We start from the raw sequence: 18,111 nt of genomic DNA on the forward strand, positions 1-18,111 counted from the left end.
GCAGTGAGTATAAAAAGTACCAAAGTTGCCCATTTGTGATTTAGGTTCAACTACTGGACAGCTTGTTCGTTTTAAAAAGCGACCTTTAGTAACAAAAATAAAAAACACCAGAATTCAAAAGGCATTATTTATTTTGTAATCGTAAGCGGAAGTACACCATCTAATTTCCGCTCACTTGCCGTCCCTGCCCTGTGCCTGACTTTATGCGGCTCTCTTCCCTTTACTTCAGCCGCATCACCCCGCTGGCAGACGGGCTTTCTGCTCAGCGAGCTTCCTAAGTTATTGTCATCTTTCCCAAATGGATATGAGAATCTCTTGGGTGTTACTTTTCCTTCATACACTCAACGCGAACAGCCTGCCCGAGCCATTTGTGGACGTTTTCATCGACCGGTACGACATACCGAGAGTTTGTCCCCGAGAAGTGCAAAGCGAAGACTTTATCCGTTATCATTTTAATGGTACCCTGCTGTCTGACGGGAAAAAGTTTGACTCAAGGTAAAATTACTATTTAATGTTAAATGTTTGGTATTTTAAAGTCTTGCAAGTGATGTTTTAGTTTATGTCCTAAGCACGAGCTGATAACGGCAAAGCTCACGTGCAAACCGCAAGAAAACAACGCAGGGTACACTGTGAATAACAATATTTCCTCTTAAAAGAATACAGTGTCCTGTTGGTGATTGAAATAGTGCAAAGCATAGTAAGAAACAGGGCCTCTTCTGGTAGACTTAGTTTCATTGTTGCATGCTAAGAAAGGTTTTTAAACCTCCAAAAACTTTCAACCAGTGAAATAAGATACGAGTGCAGGAGACTTGTTTGATTTTTAAAGTACGTTAGGGTAATAATCAGTAGCTGCCTTCAAAATAAACCACTTAAAGTAGTGTTGAAACAATGATGAGAATTAAGCTCTTTGTATTTTAAAGTTACACATTTTGTTTTATGGTATTGGACCCTACAGGAAGTTCGTGATGTAGAAGGGAGCCTGGATGCTGTTCCAGTAAAAATAAAACATATTATGCCACCATGAATTCAGTTCTTATTCTACCTTTTAACATTTCTTCATCACACATCCTCTTCTGCCATTGTCCCTGTATGCAGCCATGACCGAGGAAAAGCCTTCATCAGCCAGGTGGGCCTGGGCAGACTCATCACAGGGATGGACCGGGGTCTTCAAGGCATGTGTGTCAATGAGCGCAGGCGGATCACAGTCCCCCCTCACCTGGCATATGGAAGCGTTGGAACAGGTTAAAAAAATGCACCATAGCTCAGCACTATGTACAAGGTACATTATCTGTGCAAGTTTTATTCCAGTCTTTTGACCCTCTTGTCAGGTGGTGTAATCCCTCCTGATGCAGTGTTGGTGTATGACGTTCTCCTGCTGGACATTTGGAACACAGAGGACAAGGTCCAGATCCGGACTCTCTACAAACCTGCAAGCTGCAACCGCTCCTCTGTGGCATCAGATTTTGTGCGGTACCACTATAACGGCACGCTGATGTCGGGGGAGGCCTTTGACTCCAGGTGAGGCTGCAGGCAGGGTGGTGCTGTAGGGTGAGAGGTCAGACTCAAGCATTTTTCCATTCTAATGAGCTGTATTCTATCTGATTTAGTTACTCGAGGAATGCAACCTACGACACCTACCTGGGACGGGGTGACCTAATTAAAGGCATGGACGAGGGTCTGCTGGGCATGTGTGTTGGGGAGAGGAGAGTCATTATTGTCCCACCTTTTCTGGCATATGGAGAGAACGGCTATGGTAATAATGTTCAACTAGAATAAAGAAACTTTAAGTTCCTGTGGGAAGTTTAAAAGTGGTTATGAAAGAGAGTGAAATCAGTGTGAATGGTTTTTCACCTGAACAAGCAAATGAGACCAACAGTAGCGGGACTGATTAGTTATTATTAGCAATTAGATCGTCTGCTGCGTGGTAGGTCTCAGACAAAGTGTCAACAACATACTGAAGAAACAGAGGTTGCAAGAAGGTACAGTGGTTAGCACGGTGCCTGGTTTGAATCCTTGTTGGTCTTTCAGGAATCAAACTTGCAACCAATGGAGACTCTGGATATTGTCACCTGCCCCACCAAGGGATCTAAACTGGTGCCCAACACCAGACATTTCTTCTACAAGAGATCTTTATTTTTGTTCAAAATCAAAAGGATCATAATGATAATTAGATAGTCCAGCAATTTATTATCTGTACCACTTAACCCATTCAGGGGCTGGAGCCAATCCCAGCTGCCACTGGGCAAGAGGCAGGGTACACCATGGACTTGTCGCCTGTAAATCACAGGACTGACTGACTGACTGTACTCCTGCAAGTGTTATAACTGCCCACAAATGTAATAAACTACAGATGTAATACAAATAAGCATTTTTTTTAACAAAACAATCCCACAAATGTAATAACTATTACATTTCTGGGAATTTATTTTAATTACAATGCTTATACTAATGGTTAGATAAAGAAGAGAAAAGAAGGACTGATGTTGTCATTCTTATGACAGGTAAGATTGGACACAGTAAAAGATCTTTCTGAGAAGTGTAAAATGAACCTTACAAGATGGAGGATATTTGTATAAGTTGCTCACACTGAAGTAAAGCACTTGTACCTGAATCTGAAAATGTGAAATACAGACACTCTGCAGTTTTTCCCTTTTCCTAACAGGAACTAAGGTCCCTCCTCAGGCCACACTGGTGTTTGAGGTGTTGATGGTTGACTTGTTCAACCCTAAGGATGATCTGATCATAGAGATAAAGGAGGTTCCTGAAGGCTGCACCCGCAGGACGGTGACTGGAGATTATATCCGCTACCACTACAACGGCACCTTCCAGGACGGCAGAGCCTTCGACTCAAGGTAACCCTAACAAACCTCTCCATATTTGAAATCATGTTGACAGAGCTGAGATGTGATTTAGACACCTCTCTTTGCAGCTACCAGCGAAACAGCACCTATAACACATACATCGGGATGGGATATGTGATTCGGGGGATGGATAAAGCTCTGCTGGGGCTGTGTATAGGAGAGAAGAGGAGGATTACTGTCCCCCCTCACTTGGCCTATGGTGAAGATGGAGTCAGTAAGTTTGACATGAGTTGTAAGACACTTTAAAAGTGCTGACAGGCTGATACATTCCTGTTAGTAAAACTAGATTTTTCTTTTATTCTCTCCTGCTGTAGAAGACCTCATTCCTGGCTCTGCTGTGCTCGTCTTTGACATCCATGTCATTGACTTCCACAACCCCAAAGATCCGGTCAAGATCACGGTTACCCACAAGCCTCAGGAATGCAGGGAGACCAGTGAAGCTGACGATTTGATCCAGTATCGCTATAATTGCTCCCTCATGGATGGCACCCTGCTGTACTCCTCGTGAGCGCCCTCTGCTGTTCACTCTGCTACACTGCATCCTCCTCCTGGTTCATGCATGTAATCATTGACGCATCCTTGTCTGACTCAGTTCTCCTGGCTTTGAACTGCACTTTTTTTTTACCATTTATGTATCTATGATACAGCACATATGCCTGCATGGCTTGAAGTTTTGATACTGTACATACAGTTTTTATTTTTAGCATGTTTTCTTTTGAGATTTGTGACACATTATTTGTCCATTCTCAGGGACAACAGTGTCTCGCCTTCCATCACAACTCTGGGAGCGAGCATGGTGATCCTGGGTCTGGAGGAGGGTTTGAGTGGCATGTGTGTGGGCGAGAGGAGGGAGGTGATAGTTCCACCTCACTGGGGACATGGTGAAGATGGAGGTCAGTCGTTGGATCTGTTTAAATCACCCCCTGATAAATAGTTTTAACATCTAATTGTTTTTCCTTATTTTGGTTGGTGTCCTCAGCTGGGGGAGTTCCCCGAAGCGCGGTACTTTTCTTTGAGCTGGAGCTGGTGGAGCTGCAAAAGGGGGTGCCTGAGGGCTTCATGTTTGTGTGGCTGGGTGACGGTCCTGATCCCCTTTTTCCTGCTATGGACCTGAACGGTGACAAAGAGGTCCCTCTACAAGAGGTGAGCAGATAAACCGGTCATTTTTCATGCTGAATTTTTCAACAAGACAAGCAGCTGAAGTATAAGCTTTTAAAATGTATATTAACAGTGCAGCCCTTTCTCTGTCTTCTTCAGTTTTCGGCCTTCATCATGCTTCAAGTCAAGGAAGGCAAAGGTCGTCTCCGACCAGGTTTCAACGCTGACACCATCATCGAGGAAATGTTCAATAGCCAGGATACAAATAAAGATGGGAAGATTGTAGAAGATGAACTGAAACCAGAGGGTACAAAGTCTGAACAAGTGAGACGAGATGAGCTCTAAAGGGGACACGCTCACTGTGTCAGAGAGAAAGTAGAACCAGGCTGTGGGGCTGTGGTTCTACTTTGATTTCAGCAGCAAGTACAATAAGATGTTTCCAAGGTTGGATGAGTCTGTTTACTCAGCTGTACACTGCTGAAATTTGTACCATTTCTGTTAAATGACAGCCAACTTTAAGTTATTTGAATGTTGCTGTTCAATCCATCTGTTTGGGTGGCCAGTGTGTTGTTCACATGAAACTGGAATTATACAATGTGAAAGGAAGAGGTCAGGTGTGGTTCTGTCAGTTGCAGAAATGATATTACTCATGTGCACTTTGAGCTCTTGCAGATGACAAAGCCATACATTACATACCTTCTACATATGAAACCTTATTGCCATAAAATACCTGCTTAAGAAGATTTCACTTAATGTCTCACTGATTTAATATTCCAATGGTGCCATCATTCATGTTTTGTCTTGAGCATCATAAATGAATATTGAATGCATTTTTATTAATTCAGGGTTTAGAATTAACACCTCTGTTTCAGCTGTCTTCAGTTACAAGTTTGAAGATCATGTGCAGATTTTTTTTTGTTGTTGTTGTTTTTTTTTCTGGTTTTAAATTTTTTTGATGCCTCAGCTGTCAAGTAGGACTTGGCATGCCCTCTAGTTTATGAATTGTTTACTGTAATTTTGATTTTAAACAGTTTCTAACGTCCACATAGCATTGCAGCATGTGAATGACAGATTTTAATAATGTGTTCAGTCAGTAAGAAAAAATTTTACACTGTTGAGAAAAGCACATTTGACTCAAGCAAGAACATCAAACTATAGAAAGCATCCGGGCTGTGCCCTTCTTTTAGGATTTGACTCTCTGAAAGATATGTGTTTGCAAATGTACTTTTATTTAGTTGCCTTAACTTAACCTCCTTAGACCTTGCATGTACACATCAAATCCTTTCATGAAAATTTAGGTGAATTTTCTTTTATTTTGGAGCATTACATTGAAAGTTTGGGGAAATTTGCTTTGAAGTTTTTGGGACTTTTCATGGAAATGTGTGACTTATTTAATTTTTGGTGATTTGAGTGTGAATTGGGGGGTTGGGGATGCTCTTAAAATAAATACAAATATGGAAAAAATATCAGAGAATTTTTTTTTATGTTTTTTGTCATTTTTATGGAATTGTGGGACTTTTTGGAAATTTGAGACAATATTTTAGTTGGAATTCGCTTCAAAATTTGAGGATATCACTTGAAAATATTTAGGAATTGACCTTCATTTTTGGGGACATACTTTATTGGAATGTTTAGCATTTCGTGTGGCTTTTTGGAGCAATTTTAGGGCACTTTTTATTTGATGCTTTTAAAATATTTTTAAGAATTTCCCCCAAATTTTTGGGAATATCTTGAAATTTTTTAAGATTTATTTTTGGGACTTTTCGTACCTTTATTGGCTAGAGGAGGACAGCGGATAGACTTGGAAACAGGGAAGAGAGTGGGGAGAGACATGCGGTAAATGGCCACAGGCTTAATACAAACCCGGGCTGCCTGTGAACATGGTGCGCGCCTTAAACCACTTGACCATCTGTGCACCCAGTACCTTACAATTTAAGGGAAATTACATGGAATTTTGAAAGGTAAATTTACAAGAAATTCCTGCTTAAATACAAGCCTAATGTTTCAACTTATCAGGTCCAACTTATCCCAAATAAGTGGTAGAAGTTAAAAATGCTTTCCAAACAAAAGCTCAGGTCTCAGGAAGTTAAACAACATATTTTATTCATCAAAAGATTGAAACACCTAGAGCCACGTTTTATTTCAGGGAAGTTGGCACAAATTAAGAGGTACTGTACGTGAAAGAGGTGCTTAAAAACGGACTGACAATGTGGCATATTGATAAACCACAGATGAGAGTGTTATCTTAATCCTACTCCATAAAGTGTAAGGAAACACTGTATAAAACGTACTGGACAAAGTCTTAGTGAAGTTAGCCTGAAGCAATTTTTGAAGCCAATCCTTGGCTGTTACCATATTAAAAAGCTGCCTTAAACTTTGAGTCAGTGTAGTAGCATAGAAGCAGACAAAGAGAGGAGTTTTTTAAGCCTCCTCACAAACAGCTACACTGTGCTGACTTTCAGCCATACCAGCCATGGCCCTAATTATGCATGACCTGTATTAGAGTATTAGAGTTAAAAGCAATTCACCCTTAAAGCAAAATTGTTTCACAAGGCTGTAAACTTTTAATTTCTACTATGAAATGGGCATTTTAACATGGGCTGCATTTGTGACTTCCTGTGATTGGGCAGCCAGCCTCAAAATAATACTCTAGGAACTGCAGTTGTTTCACCTCCACATTAGCTGCATTTTTGCTGCTTGATACTGATGTGTGAAGGTTTGAAACCCATCCAAATTGTTACAATGACTAAAGAGGAGCTCATTCAGATATAAACAAAACTTGAGTTTGACTTCTGAGATGCTTAATGAGACCTTTATTTGTTTGTTTTCATTTTTTATGTTTCTAAAACAAACATTGATCTAATCTCATTTATGACGGTTACCTCTCTTTGTGTTTGGCTGTTATTTAAAAGTTGTAACTTTGGTTTTAAACTCTTTTAATCTAAGTATTTCAAGCAATAAACAGAAATAAAAAAAACTCTTTGTTAATGACCAAAAATAAAAGATGAGATAATGCAATTTGAGCATTGCATGCATGGAGGTTTTTTGTTGTTGTTAAAAACACAGTGAATAAGTGTGTTTCCTTTAACATTGTTGATTTCCCACTACAATTGTTGTCTAAATATTTAACAGATAGCAAGAAAATCAGTGCTGGATTCTCTCTTCTAACCATTTCTTAGTGTTTCATCACCAACCATGGTATTAAAGAAAAAACAGGTCCCATTTATTTATAACCCTTACAGTACATTAGAGAATGTGAGCAGAAATTGTGAGTTTTGACACAGTAGTAACAGTCATATTTAAAATACTGGATTAAAATTAGCTATAAAAAATCTTTATTGTTAGAGGCTGGAAATCAGTTTTATACCAAATGCTGAGATGAGTGCTAACACTTTTACAGTATGTTGTGCGTTTTTCTTTCCCTTTATCATTACTTCTTATACAAGGACCAAAACTTTCTGACAAAAACTCATTCTGTCCAAAACAAAACTTTAAAAACACTCATAACTACACACAAACTTGACATGCTGCACAGAAAATATGGCCCAATCACACACAGTAAGGACCAAAAGCCGTGTAACCATACAACTTAGAGGAAAGCCAATGGACAAAGGTACTAAAAGGTGACGTGTGAACGTGTGAGGTGACTGGGCTGGACTGTGTTTAGTTCTGTAAAATACCAAAATATCACAAGACATTCTAAGTTGGGTTTCAATAAGCCTTTAACCGGCATTTCTGAGTGGGGGCCTCCTCAGCTGATGGCACCGGAGTGTCTGATACCAACTAGCCTGTGGTGTTCCCAGTTCATTTATTCCCAGTGAGGTAGAGCAGGATGGCATTAGGGACTTCTAGGGTCTCATCTTGTACCAACACTATATCATATGAGTCCAAGTAAGACTGCTTTCTCTCCTCCACCTGAGAGAGAAAACAATCAGAGAGAGACTGTTAGCGATGTAAATAAGTATTTCCAACCAGCAGATATGATTTACTAGATATTATTAATTTGCAACCATTACAACAAACACCAGAGGATTCTTTACCTTGTCATTGAGAAAGCCAATCTTGAGGATGTTTTCCATGTCCTGCACCCCATCAGCCATGGTCAGATCTCCCAGAGAATCCCCCAGTAGCAGCACGTTAGGCCGCGTCCGCAGCTCATGGAAGTGGCCTGTGTTGAGCAGCGCTCCTTCTCTTTTGTTGTAGATGTGGATCAGCTCTCCTTTGAAAGCCTTCAATACTCCCTGTAGCAGCAGATCAAAATGATATCAGTTTCTGATGTGGAGATCAAATCAGAGTTTGTATTGTGGATACTCACAGTTTCATCAAAGTCCATGTAGTTGGAAAAAACTTTGACATTGGAGTGGAAGACCCCAGCTTGGCGAATAACCTCTTCTAAAATGTCTCCTATTCCAGCAGAGAAGATGAGCAGAGGGATGCTGTGCTCATGGAGGTGGTCAAAGAAGAGCTGGTAGCCCTCCCTGTTAAAAAGACATAAAGTTTAATAACCCTTATAATGTCTTAAACATTTAAACCATCAAACTGATTTCCAGGTCTTGTAATAACATACTTTCTTACCTGAGCATAGCATCAGATTCCCGCACCACCATGGCCAGCAGGTCTTTCCTGATCTCCTGCTGAACCAGTAGTTCATGGGCTTTAGTCCACCTGGGAGTCAAAGTTAAGACACATGGTTATAAACACATTAGTGTGCAGAATATCACATTTGTAGGAAAGGCTTTATTAGACACTCACCACTCTACCATTAGAGGTAGCTTTTCTTCTATTGACCGTGAAGAGTCGATCTCTATAGGGTAGTACGTGTTGAGCAGCTCTTTTAACTGATGGACACAAGACAACACTTAGAAAACTATGTAGGACTGCAATAGGAACGCTCCACATCACTAATGAAATGTTCATTTCTTTCTTTATATTCTTACTACTTTCCACTAGAGGGCAGACAAACAAAATGAATTAATAAATGAGTGATTAAACAAATTAAAGGGTGAACGTTTACTTTTTCAGGTTTAACACTACTGTTTCAGAGCTGAGCTAGGCTCGGCAATTAGCCGCAATATATTAATCGGAATATGGCCTGCTGCAATTTTCAAATTGCAGAAGGTGCGATGTTTCTTTAACCTGAAATTTGTGACAAAAAACAGTTTAAAAGGTTTTTGCAGCAGAGATATGCATTACATTTCATGCAGTCATTATAGTGGTATATTTATAGAATAGTGTACAAAACAAATCATATTTTCTTCATTTTTGTATGATTTTTTTGTTAAATATGAGAGTTATATTAAAATGATCACTCCCTTTAATACAACAGCTCGTATCCAATTTGCAAAATGAGTCAAAATATCACAATTAGATAGTTTTTCAAAATTGTCCAGCCCTAGTTTAACCTAATATTGTGTTAGTTATAGTTTAGAATAAACTGTTTGAATGTTCGCTGGAAAATACATGAGATGAGAACTTTAAGAAATAATTGCAAAATAAATCACAATTGCAATATTGGGTAAAAAAAAAAAAATCACAATTTAGATTTTTTCCCAAATCGTTCAGCCCTAAGCCGAACTACTGTTTTTTCATAATTCAACAAAATACTCACAAATGAGGTTCACTTTTAACAAGCTGAATATGCAGTAAAGTTACGATGCTTCTTGACATGTCGAAACTGATACAGGATCATAACATCTGATGAATGACAATTATCTTCCAAGTTTATTAGATAGCCTCAGTACTTCTAGAAAACTCGCTGTGCATCATTACCTTTTCTCTGCAGTCGTTGGAGATAAGTTTGCTGTTGTCAAGAATATCTGCAAAAACAAAAAAAACAAAATTACATCCACAAACATCCTGTCGCCTAGATTAACCTGCATATGCCCTGAAACTTCAACCTGCAACTCAAAGTGTCAGTGAACTTACTGTGGCAAGTGGGACATCTTTTTCCATTATAGGCAAATCTTGTTAAGGTCATGTCAAAATCTGAGATAACCTGGTTGAAAGTGGAAAATTATAAATAAGTCCTTTGTTATAACTGTTTATCTGGGTAATATACTTAAGAAAAATTACAATGATACTTGTAGCGGATCCAGAATTATGGTTATACCTGCACGGTGTTGGAGCCAGCCCTCACCATGGACTCCAAGATCTCCTGGACCCTCTGACGGTCCTTCATACATACTGATGGCTTGGACAACTCTGAAATCTGAATCAAAATAGGTTTAAGTGAAGAACTATGATCTGTAACAATATTACACAAACCAAGCTGAACTGTCTTAGCGAAATCTGTCCCAAAATATGGGCATCAAATATGAATGGATGTATGGTTAACGCAGGCTAATTATTGAGACGTTAGCACTTAGTTAAACAACACACTCCTCATTAGCTAGCTTGCATTTCTAGAATACCATTACCCATAAGCAAAACGGCGTAACTGAACAGCGCCTTGTGCAATAATTTCATCAACAGGCACTGATAACAGCAGTAAATTCCTGCAATAACCCGTTAGCAAGGGTTAGCGTCACTACAGTGAGAACATACCTAGCTATGCTAGGTACGCTTAGCTAGCTGCTGTGCAAGTTTCTTGGTGTTTGCCCTTTTAAAAAGTGCAAAATAAGATTACCATTTTCTTGAAAGACGTTGCTGGTCTGTAGAGGTTATTTAGACGACAGAGGTTTCATCGGTTGTCAGTCTCCGTTGACATGTAGCCGTTGTACTGTTGCTACGCTCGCGACACAATCATCTGTGCTAGCTCGAGCAGTTCCGCTGCCTTCCGGCTACTGTCAAGAGTGTCGTTTTTTTCATGAAACCCTTCAGTGTGAAAAAACAAAGTAGGGGGGAGATTTTACAAGCGACTTGTATATGGGGATAAAAATGTGGATGCTCCATAGATATGCTATAAATAAGTCAAGTTAATAGGTGTCATGTTGTACAGGGTTTACGGCAACCAAGCAGTAACCTTAGTCTGGTTTTGCCGGGAGTACGAGCTTGTCATGGGCCCTTGAAGGCAGCACCTCGTCTTGTATAACTTTAGGTGGGACGGTATGTACTCTTCCCCGTGCATAGCCGCTGATGAAAGGTTCCCATCCTGACCAAGGGTCCTTCTGTCGGACCCGGTTCCTTCAGGTTCCACGAATGGGGTCAATAAGGCTTTTTAAACCAGGGTCAAACACAGTTCTTGGCTTCCAGATGTGGAAAAAATACACAACTATTGTACTCAAGCAAAGGTGCAGTTTCTGTGGTTCAAATCTACTTAAGTACAGGTAAATGTGCTGGTCTATAAATCTTCTCAATGAGAAGTAAAAAGTATCTAATTCAAGTGCACTTTAAGTTCTGAGTTTTACAGTAAAATATGAACTTTTCTTTTTGGCAGGTACAACAAGAGAATAGATCTCCAACCAGGTTGTTCAGGTAAAGTCACACCTCTATAATAAAGTTAAATGTTTGTTGTCTGAAATAAATAAATACATTAATTAATTAAAAATTAAAATGCACAGCAAAACTGACCGTAAATTAAACCCATAGAGTTGGGATTCAACTCTTTAAGTGTTTATATTGGTCCACTCTACATATAGTTAAACTACACTTAAAAAGTCCAAAGTATTTAACAATTTGAAAAGGGCTACATTTACTTTAGAAAATCTGTGGTAAGGAGGGCCTCCTCTGGTAAGAAAAAAGCGGTAACTAGTAACTTAATTACATTTCCTCAAATTAATGAAATTGGGTAGTTTTTGAGTACATGTACCTTAATGAGTACATTTTAAAATCAGTACTTTTCCCTATATTTAAGTAAGTTTTAACCAGAGTAACTGTGCTTTTACTTGAGTACAATATTCCATTCTGAGTGAAATAGTATTCAGTGGTGGAGTTATTTGACAGTCTTTATCCACAAGCATTGATTCAACTCTGTAAAGAGTCAATTGATTTGCAGTTTTCAATCTGGGGGTATGTATGGGCGGATTTTCCGCGTCGTGCCTTTGCGCAGAGTGTTAAGTTGCCCGTTTTACAGTGATCCCTGCTAAGGTTCTTTTGGTCAGGTTTCTGGCGGATTGTTGTTTCTTCAGTTTGAGAAACATTAGCACCATGAGTTCAGTTATCCACTGAGTTGGACACAGTCTGCGACTTCAGGTGTCCCAAAGGTGGCATAGTGCATATTATACATTATACATAGATTGCCTTTCTGAGGCTGATTCTCTGCTTTGATTGTACCAGAGGAGACTCACCTTATTACTAATGTTTAAGGTACTTGTTATTGCCAATAAGCAAAAATCCTATTTTTGTGAACAACTGCTCAGTACTTAAACTTCATTTTTACTTGAGTAGATTTATAGACCAGTACTTTTACTTTAGTAAATTCTAACCAGAGTAGCTGCACTTTCCCAACTCTGCTAGTAACTAGTAAGTGCAAACTAACCTTTAGTGCAGGTAACCACTGGAGCATGTTGTTCAAATTTGCAGCTTTCATTATAATGACTACAGTCCTCATCCATGGCTGTCTTTTTTATTCCTGAGTATTATATCAAGAATTCAGTGGAGTAAAGGCCAACAATGCAAAACACCATGTGCACAAGCAGCTGTTTTACAAAACAACTTTAATTGCAAGTGATGACATTAGCATTTCTTACATCCAATATCAGGACACAATGTAAGACTATCACATGCAAAGCAATTTACATAGCTTAATCCACTTAACATTTGCAGTGTGTATTATTTTGGTCATAAAGTGGAAATGAATATCATTTCTGCGCTCTGTAACCTTTACTCTGTAATAGATGCTGCAAAGAACAGTGGGAATGTCAGTCACAACACATTCATATAACAATCCTTTGCCTTAAGACTTTCATCTCTTTACTAAGTCTTGTTGAACAACAAAATGAGATCACAGAACAACAAAGCAGATTTGTAATATACACCCAGAGATGGACGAGAAGTGCAATAACCGAAGGACATTTAAATTAGGGAATTAACCTGCAAATAATAACATCTTTTATCTGGCTGTCAGCTGGCTTGAACAAAACATTTCCAAGATACAATCACCTTGTCTGATATGAAATAAGCGAAGTGCAGAGGCAAATTAAATCCATATGTTTTACAAACAATTAGATGTCAAAAGTGCAGATATAGAGAGCTCTGCTGAATACGAATCATACAAACCCCTAACCTCATACCTTTCTTATTTACTACTCTTGCTTGAAGGGGAATATACTCAGCAATACACTGCTAAAGTGCAAAAGAAAGGAATGATTGAGCCATCACTTATGATTGCAGTGGCTTTATAGAGTATTTAAATTTTAATATAAATCAAAAGACTGATTTCATTACATCTTATTACATTTTTTCAACATCACAGTTCTCTTGCCATTTCATCTTTTCAAAATTCTGGATAAAATATACCAGCTTTCAAGTATAACATGAGGAAGAAATGTCAACATGAACTATTTACTAAGTACAACAGTTGAAACTGCAATCTAAAAGCAAACTTGTTTATAGAGTTTAAGATTAAAAGCCTTTTTTGAATGACTTATTTACTTGTTGAGGCTTCACAACAACAAATAAAGCCATTTTAATATATCAGGTATAATATTAAGTTATTTGTGAGCATGTTAGACTTTAGTACAGATGTTACAGTTGCATGAGGAGATTGTCACAGTGTTACAATGGAGTAAGACTTCATCAAGCGAGCTTGGTTGAATGTAGGAATGCAGCTATTAGTAATTTCACATTGCCTCCGCAGGACAGGCATACATCAAGGAATGTAAAATATCCATATAAATGTTACATGTACAGCTTTATACTATCTATGTACAAACAGATAAACAGAATCTGCACCAACGTTTTTGACAAAAGGATATTTAGTTGTTGGCTGCTATATAACACTCTTATTCACATGTTTACATTCACCAAATCCCTCCAAACAGAGCAGTCCTGCCAACTCATTTCATGGCTATCAACAAGTCGGCTGTCAACACAACACAGCATGAGAGCCAATGGCACAGAGTTCAGTTTGATGAACCAGAATGAAAGCAACACAAGACCTGCTGCAGCCTGGTATGTATGAGTAGAGATGCTGATGAAGATGGCGACAATGGAATGTCTGCGGACTTGTAAGTAAAGTTCTTAAGAGTGGACTCCGGTTCGCTCAGCACTCTATCTGTGACTGGAGCTGACGACGCAGGGTGAGCGTGCGCCGGTGAAGCTGCTGCATTTGCTGCATGCGGTCTCGCTGGCGGGCCAGGTTCTGTGGCATGGGGTAGCGCTGGCAGCCGTACAGGAAGCGGTAGGGGATGCGGACATGGCAGGCGGTGGCTCGGCAGCGAGGCTGAGGCATAGGCGGCAGCAGCATCCAGCGCTTCCTCTCGGCGCAGTAGCGGTAGGCCTCTTTGCGGTACTGCTTGTCCACGTCGTCGCTGTTCTTCCAGCCTCCGATGATGAAGACGTCCTCGTCAAAGTGGCAGATGGCAGCACCCTCGATGCTGGTTACCTCTGGTGGCAGGCTCTCCAGGATTTCATCAGAAATGCGCACGCTTATCTTCTGCTTGGCCACCTCATCTCTCACTGTGTAGCTCTTTGGGCAGCAGGACGCTGTGTGGTAGAAGTTTGTTGAAGCCACAGCCATCTGGAAGATGCAATAGTTGTCAATAAGGGGCAGGGAGTCCACGTCTTGCCACTGACGGCTCTCAGTGTCATAGCGTGTGGTCACCGTCTTCAGTCCATCCTCATTATCTGTATCGACAGGTGTGCGTGCTGTGACGTACACGTAACGGTCCTCCACGCTCACTGCCTTGACATCACGCAGAATTTTGGGAGCTGATTCCAGATTATGCCACTTGTCCTGCTCCGGCTCATACACACTGACATCTTTGAAACCTGGGCTGAAGTTTCCATGGCCACCAATGCTGTACAGTATATCCTTAATGCAGGTGAGGCCAAAGGAGTGCTTGCGTGTGGTCAGGTTGCTCACCTGCTCCCAGGTGTTGCGGTTAGGATTGTATCGCTCAACTGTCTTAGCAAAGCCTGGTTCCATTGAACCGGCTACATAGACATGGGACTCTGTGGCAGCGATGGCATGGCCGTCTAGGTGGTTGTGGATGTGAGGCAGGTTGACCCATCGGTCCTCGTATATAAAATAGCCCACACACTCACTCAGGTAGTCACCTCCCTCTGACACACCGCCAACCACCATGATCACGTCCATGTTCTGGCCAAAGCGAGGCTGAAAGGAGGCCATGTGGGAAGACCAAAACTCCATATCAGCTGACTTGAGGTTCTCAAAGCGAATAGCGTGACCCTCCACTGCCTCAGACACCAGCCGGAGACAAGCCTCATTGGCAGCCACCAGACGCTCATTTTTCACCACCCTGGTCAGGTAGGTGGGCTTGATTTGGGGCAACCTCAGGAGGCGAAACAGCTCCTCAAAGTAGCGGCCTCGCTCCTCTGGGTTCTTCTGCACCCACTTCACCACAGCTTCAAACAGCACCTCCTCTGAATCCACAGTGATCTCTGCGTCAGACAGCCAGTCACGGACCAGGTGGAAAGGCAGCGTGTAGAACTCCTCATCCTGGATAACCTTGTGGAAGTTGCGGCGAATCATGTCTGCAGCACGTAAAGCCAGCTGGTCCAAAGTGTACATGTGGGCTAGACTGTGGACCGCCACACAATTGGTCAGGCTCAGCTTCTTCTTTAGGAACTCACCACAGAAATCCTTCAGCTGCAGTAGAAGAAATCTAATACAGAGCAAACAAAGGGAACACAAAAAATAAAGTTTAAAGTAATGAGCTGTTCATTTAATCCTAAATGCTACTATTGTTTCTGGAGTGGCAAGGCAATGCCAGGCTTGTTTTTCTGAAAGCAGAGCACAAAAACAACTTCAAAGCAGCCACTGAAGGCCTCATGCTTTGACAGTCAAAATTGCCCTCTCTCCTTCTGAGATGCAAAAACTCTCTCTTGCATATACATGCAGATATTTTAGTGGAAATAGATCCTACCTGTCAGCTAGCTCCAGTACTTCATGCACATTGCAGGTGCTAACACGTATTTCTCCAGTGTACATGTACTGGATGACACTCTCCACCGTATCCGGATCTGGCCCCAGCTCTGAGCTCCATTCCTTCATTTCTACCCGTCCAGACAAGGATTCAGAAAATTGTCCTCCCAGCAGGGGGGTAAAATAATCTGTAGCAGCAGCCAGGACTGATCTGTGGGCTGAAAACTCACAGCTCTGGACGCTCCCGGTAGCTACACCGCTGCTAAAGGCCAGCGTCACGTCGCAGAACAAGCCCTGCTTCCTCTGCTCGTTCTGCCGCCGAGACAGCTCAGAGCAGTGGGAGGAGGAGGTGAAGTCTTCGGTCTCTTCCGCGTCCCCGTCTCCCGCAAGGGCGCTGGGTGTGCCGGTGCCGCCGCTACCGCTGCTCCTGGCGGAGTCCTCCGGGTTAGGAGCCGCCGCTGCCATTCTGCTCCCAGCGCTAGAGGTGCGCAGTGGTGGAAAATTAAGTAAACTAGGGAGGGAAGGGAGACGACATACGCAGCCACACATACATGGAGTCAAAACAGAGAGCCACAGTGAAGTGCGTTTCGTAATCGTTGCTTAATACCCGAGTCTTAAAGTGACAACGTGTCTAGATATTAAAGCCGTAGGAAGATGCGAAATTTTGCATTTAAATTGACACGTAAATTAAATATGATCAAGTAGACGTACATTTTAAGAGCAGTGTTGTAATTGTTATTTTAGACGAAAAGATTAGACGCAGTACAATGTAAAAACCGGCAAATGTATGACAATAATGTGCTAATTTGGCAGAGTAAACTGTGCCAACATTTTACATCGGCTATCATTTCTAATCAAATTGAATATTACCTTGTTTACCGTTTGTTGCGCCAAATTGACTAACAGCTACATGACGAATGTGGAACTAACTTCAGGCTGGTAAACAGAGACAGTCGCTGACCTGCGCAGTGGAGGAAAGGCGTGACCGCGTCGCTGACGTCGGCTGCAGTTCCCACTGCTGACTGCTGATCTCTGCACTATATGGTCTGCACATGTTGTGGAGCTTGTACTGACATGCATGTAGTTTACTCTGCAGGCACTGGGAAGGTTGAACCATTCAAGCCTGAAGTAAATGCTAGCATTAGTACTTCATTGTTACATAAACACTGTATGAAAATCCAATGTGGTAAAATACCTCACCTCATATACTCATTTGCACTTGTTTATGTAAATAATCTTATTTTATTTTATCCACCTCATACCCACATCATTGCATACTTTATACTGTTACTTTTTTGCACACCTTGCAACCGTGCCATTTAATCACGTGGAGTATTTTAACTACTAGTTAAAATGCCTAAAAAGAGCGTGTACACATTTAAATCGTAAATTTTGTACTTTTTCTGTTTTATTTAGCTATTTAGCTATTTTCATAATTAATTTTTAATTCTTGTACATAGACAGCACTGCTAACCAGAGTCAAATTCCTTGTTGTGTTATCATATTTGGCCAGTACAGCTAATTCTGATTCTTAAAGACTGAGGACATCACAGAAGACCATAGGTGGAGTAAGGGGGCTGGCTCATAGGGCTAAGCCTCATAGAAATCCACCAATTTAGTGTTTTAATGTGTCCAAAGGGGTCCACCTAACTATTAGCTTAAAACATTTTGGGGGGTTTGGACTTTGCTGTTGGGACCAAGGGTCCTACACAGGGACCTTCTGGATAAGTAAAATCTTTTTTAAAGCTATTCTATTTATGAGGACTTCTGAACATAATCTTAATATTTTACACACGTCTATAATAACTATATCTTAAGGTCTCTTGGATTGTAAGGCCCCAGGCAATTCCCTGATGGTAAAACAATGGAAAGTTCATTCTTAAACAATTTATTATTTTTAAGACTTATACATACACTGCAGTGTAAAAATATTATCTTGTATGGCATATTTCCATAAATAAATTTAGATCTAAAAGCACATATTTTGCTTTTAACATTTACACTAAAAATCTACTGACCTGTTGTTTAACTTTAAGAAAGAAACAGAAAAATGCTGCCCTTTTTTCAAGGGACAAAAGGGAAAATTGTTAGTTTTCAATAAGTATTACTGTATCAGAATGACATGTTAAAGTCCCTGTAAAGTGATTTAAAAAATCTTTATTTTGG

General features: G+C 40.6%; 3 protein-coding genes across 4 annotated transcripts; 1 reads left to right on the forward strand and 2 right to left on the reverse strand.

The window, feature by feature from the left end:
• The first annotated feature begins 219 nt into the window (after positions 1-219).
• On the forward strand, positions 220-5,413 carry fkbp10a (FKBP prolyl isomerase 10a). The gene is made up of 10 exons (XM_041816788.1): positions 220-495; positions 1,096-1,241; positions 1,329-1,518; positions 1,608-1,753; positions 2,663-2,852; positions 2,930-3,075; positions 3,176-3,365; positions 3,612-3,754; positions 3,841-4,004; positions 4,119-5,413. The coding sequence occupies exons 1-10, from the start codon at positions 299-301 to the stop codon at positions 4,302-4,304; spliced, it is 1,698 nt and encodes a 565-aa protein (XP_041672722.1). The 5' UTR covers positions 220-298; the 3' UTR covers positions 4,305-5,413.
• A 1,747-nt stretch (positions 5,414-7,160) lies between these two features.
• Positions 7,161-10,726, reverse strand: LOC121529093 (cytosolic 5'-nucleotidase 3-like). The gene is made up of 9 exons (XM_041816784.1): positions 10,585-10,726; positions 10,069-10,167; positions 9,885-9,954; positions 9,729-9,775; positions 8,712-8,797; positions 8,535-8,624; positions 8,275-8,437; positions 8,000-8,200; positions 7,161-7,874 (listed from the first exon to the last, which is right to left on the reverse strand). The coding sequence occupies exons 1-9, from the start codon at positions 10,585-10,587 to the stop codon at positions 7,764-7,766; spliced, it is 870 nt and encodes a 289-aa protein (XP_041672718.1). The 5' UTR covers positions 10,588-10,726; the 3' UTR covers positions 7,161-7,763.
• A 1,819-nt stretch (positions 10,727-12,545) lies between these two features.
• LOC121503689 (kelch-like protein 11) lies at positions 12,546-16,874 on the reverse strand. 2 transcript variants are annotated; one of them, XM_041778213.1, is made up of 3 exons: positions 16,816-16,874; positions 15,947-16,456; positions 12,547-15,685 (listed from the first exon to the last, which is right to left on the reverse strand). In XM_041778213.1, the coding sequence occupies exons 2-3, from the start codon at positions 16,408-16,410 to the stop codon at positions 14,101-14,103; spliced, it is 2,049 nt and encodes a 682-aa protein (XP_041634147.1). In that variant the 5' UTR covers positions 16,411-16,456; positions 16,816-16,874; the 3' UTR covers positions 12,547-14,100. The 2 variants fall into 2 exon arrangements, with proteins under 2 accessions (XP_041634146.1, XP_041634147.1); XM_041778212.1 differs by lacking the exon at positions 16,816-16,874 and having other exon boundaries at positions 12,546-15,685; positions 15,947-16,503.
• Positions 16,875-18,111: the final 1,237 nt, after the last annotated feature.

Source organism: Cheilinus undulatus, linkage group 21 (genome assembly GCF_018320785.1).
Source record: "Cheilinus undulatus linkage group 21, ASM1832078v1, whole genome shotgun sequence".
Lineage (NCBI taxonomy): Eukaryota > Metazoa > Chordata > Actinopteri > Labriformes > Labridae > Cheilinus > Cheilinus undulatus.

Bases quoted from the DNA above. Each gene is read 5' to 3' on its own strand.
- LOC121529093 (XM_041816784.1), bottom strand. The intron at 8,625-8,711 runs GTGAGTGTCTAA...TTTGACTCCCAG, and splicing joins CTACCTCTAATGGTAGAGTG to GTGGACTAAAGCCCATGAAC. The intron at 8,438-8,534 runs GTAAGAAAGTAT...TCTTTTTAACAG, and splicing joins GAATCTGATGCTATGCTCAG to GGAGGGCTACCAGCTCTTCT.
- LOC121503689 (XM_041778212.1), bottom strand. From the start codon at position 16,494: ATGTGTGGCTGCGTATGTCGTCTCCCTTCCCTCCCTAGTTTACTTAAT. The intron at 15,686-15,946 runs GTAGGATCTATT...GCTCTGTATTAG, and splicing joins GTACTGGAGCTAGCTGACAG to ATTTCTTCTACTGCAGCTGA.
- fkbp10a (XM_041816788.1), top strand. From the start codon at position 299: ATGGATATGAGAATCTCTTGGGTGTTACTTTTCCTTCATACACTCAAC. The intron at 1,754-2,662 runs GTAATAATGTTC...TTTTCCTAACAG, and splicing joins ATATGGAGAGAACGGCTATG to GAACTAAGGTCCCTCCTCAG. The intron at 2,853-2,929 runs GTAACCCTAACA...CTCTCTTTGCAG, and splicing joins GGCAGAGCCTTCGACTCAAG to CTACCAGCGAAACAGCACCT.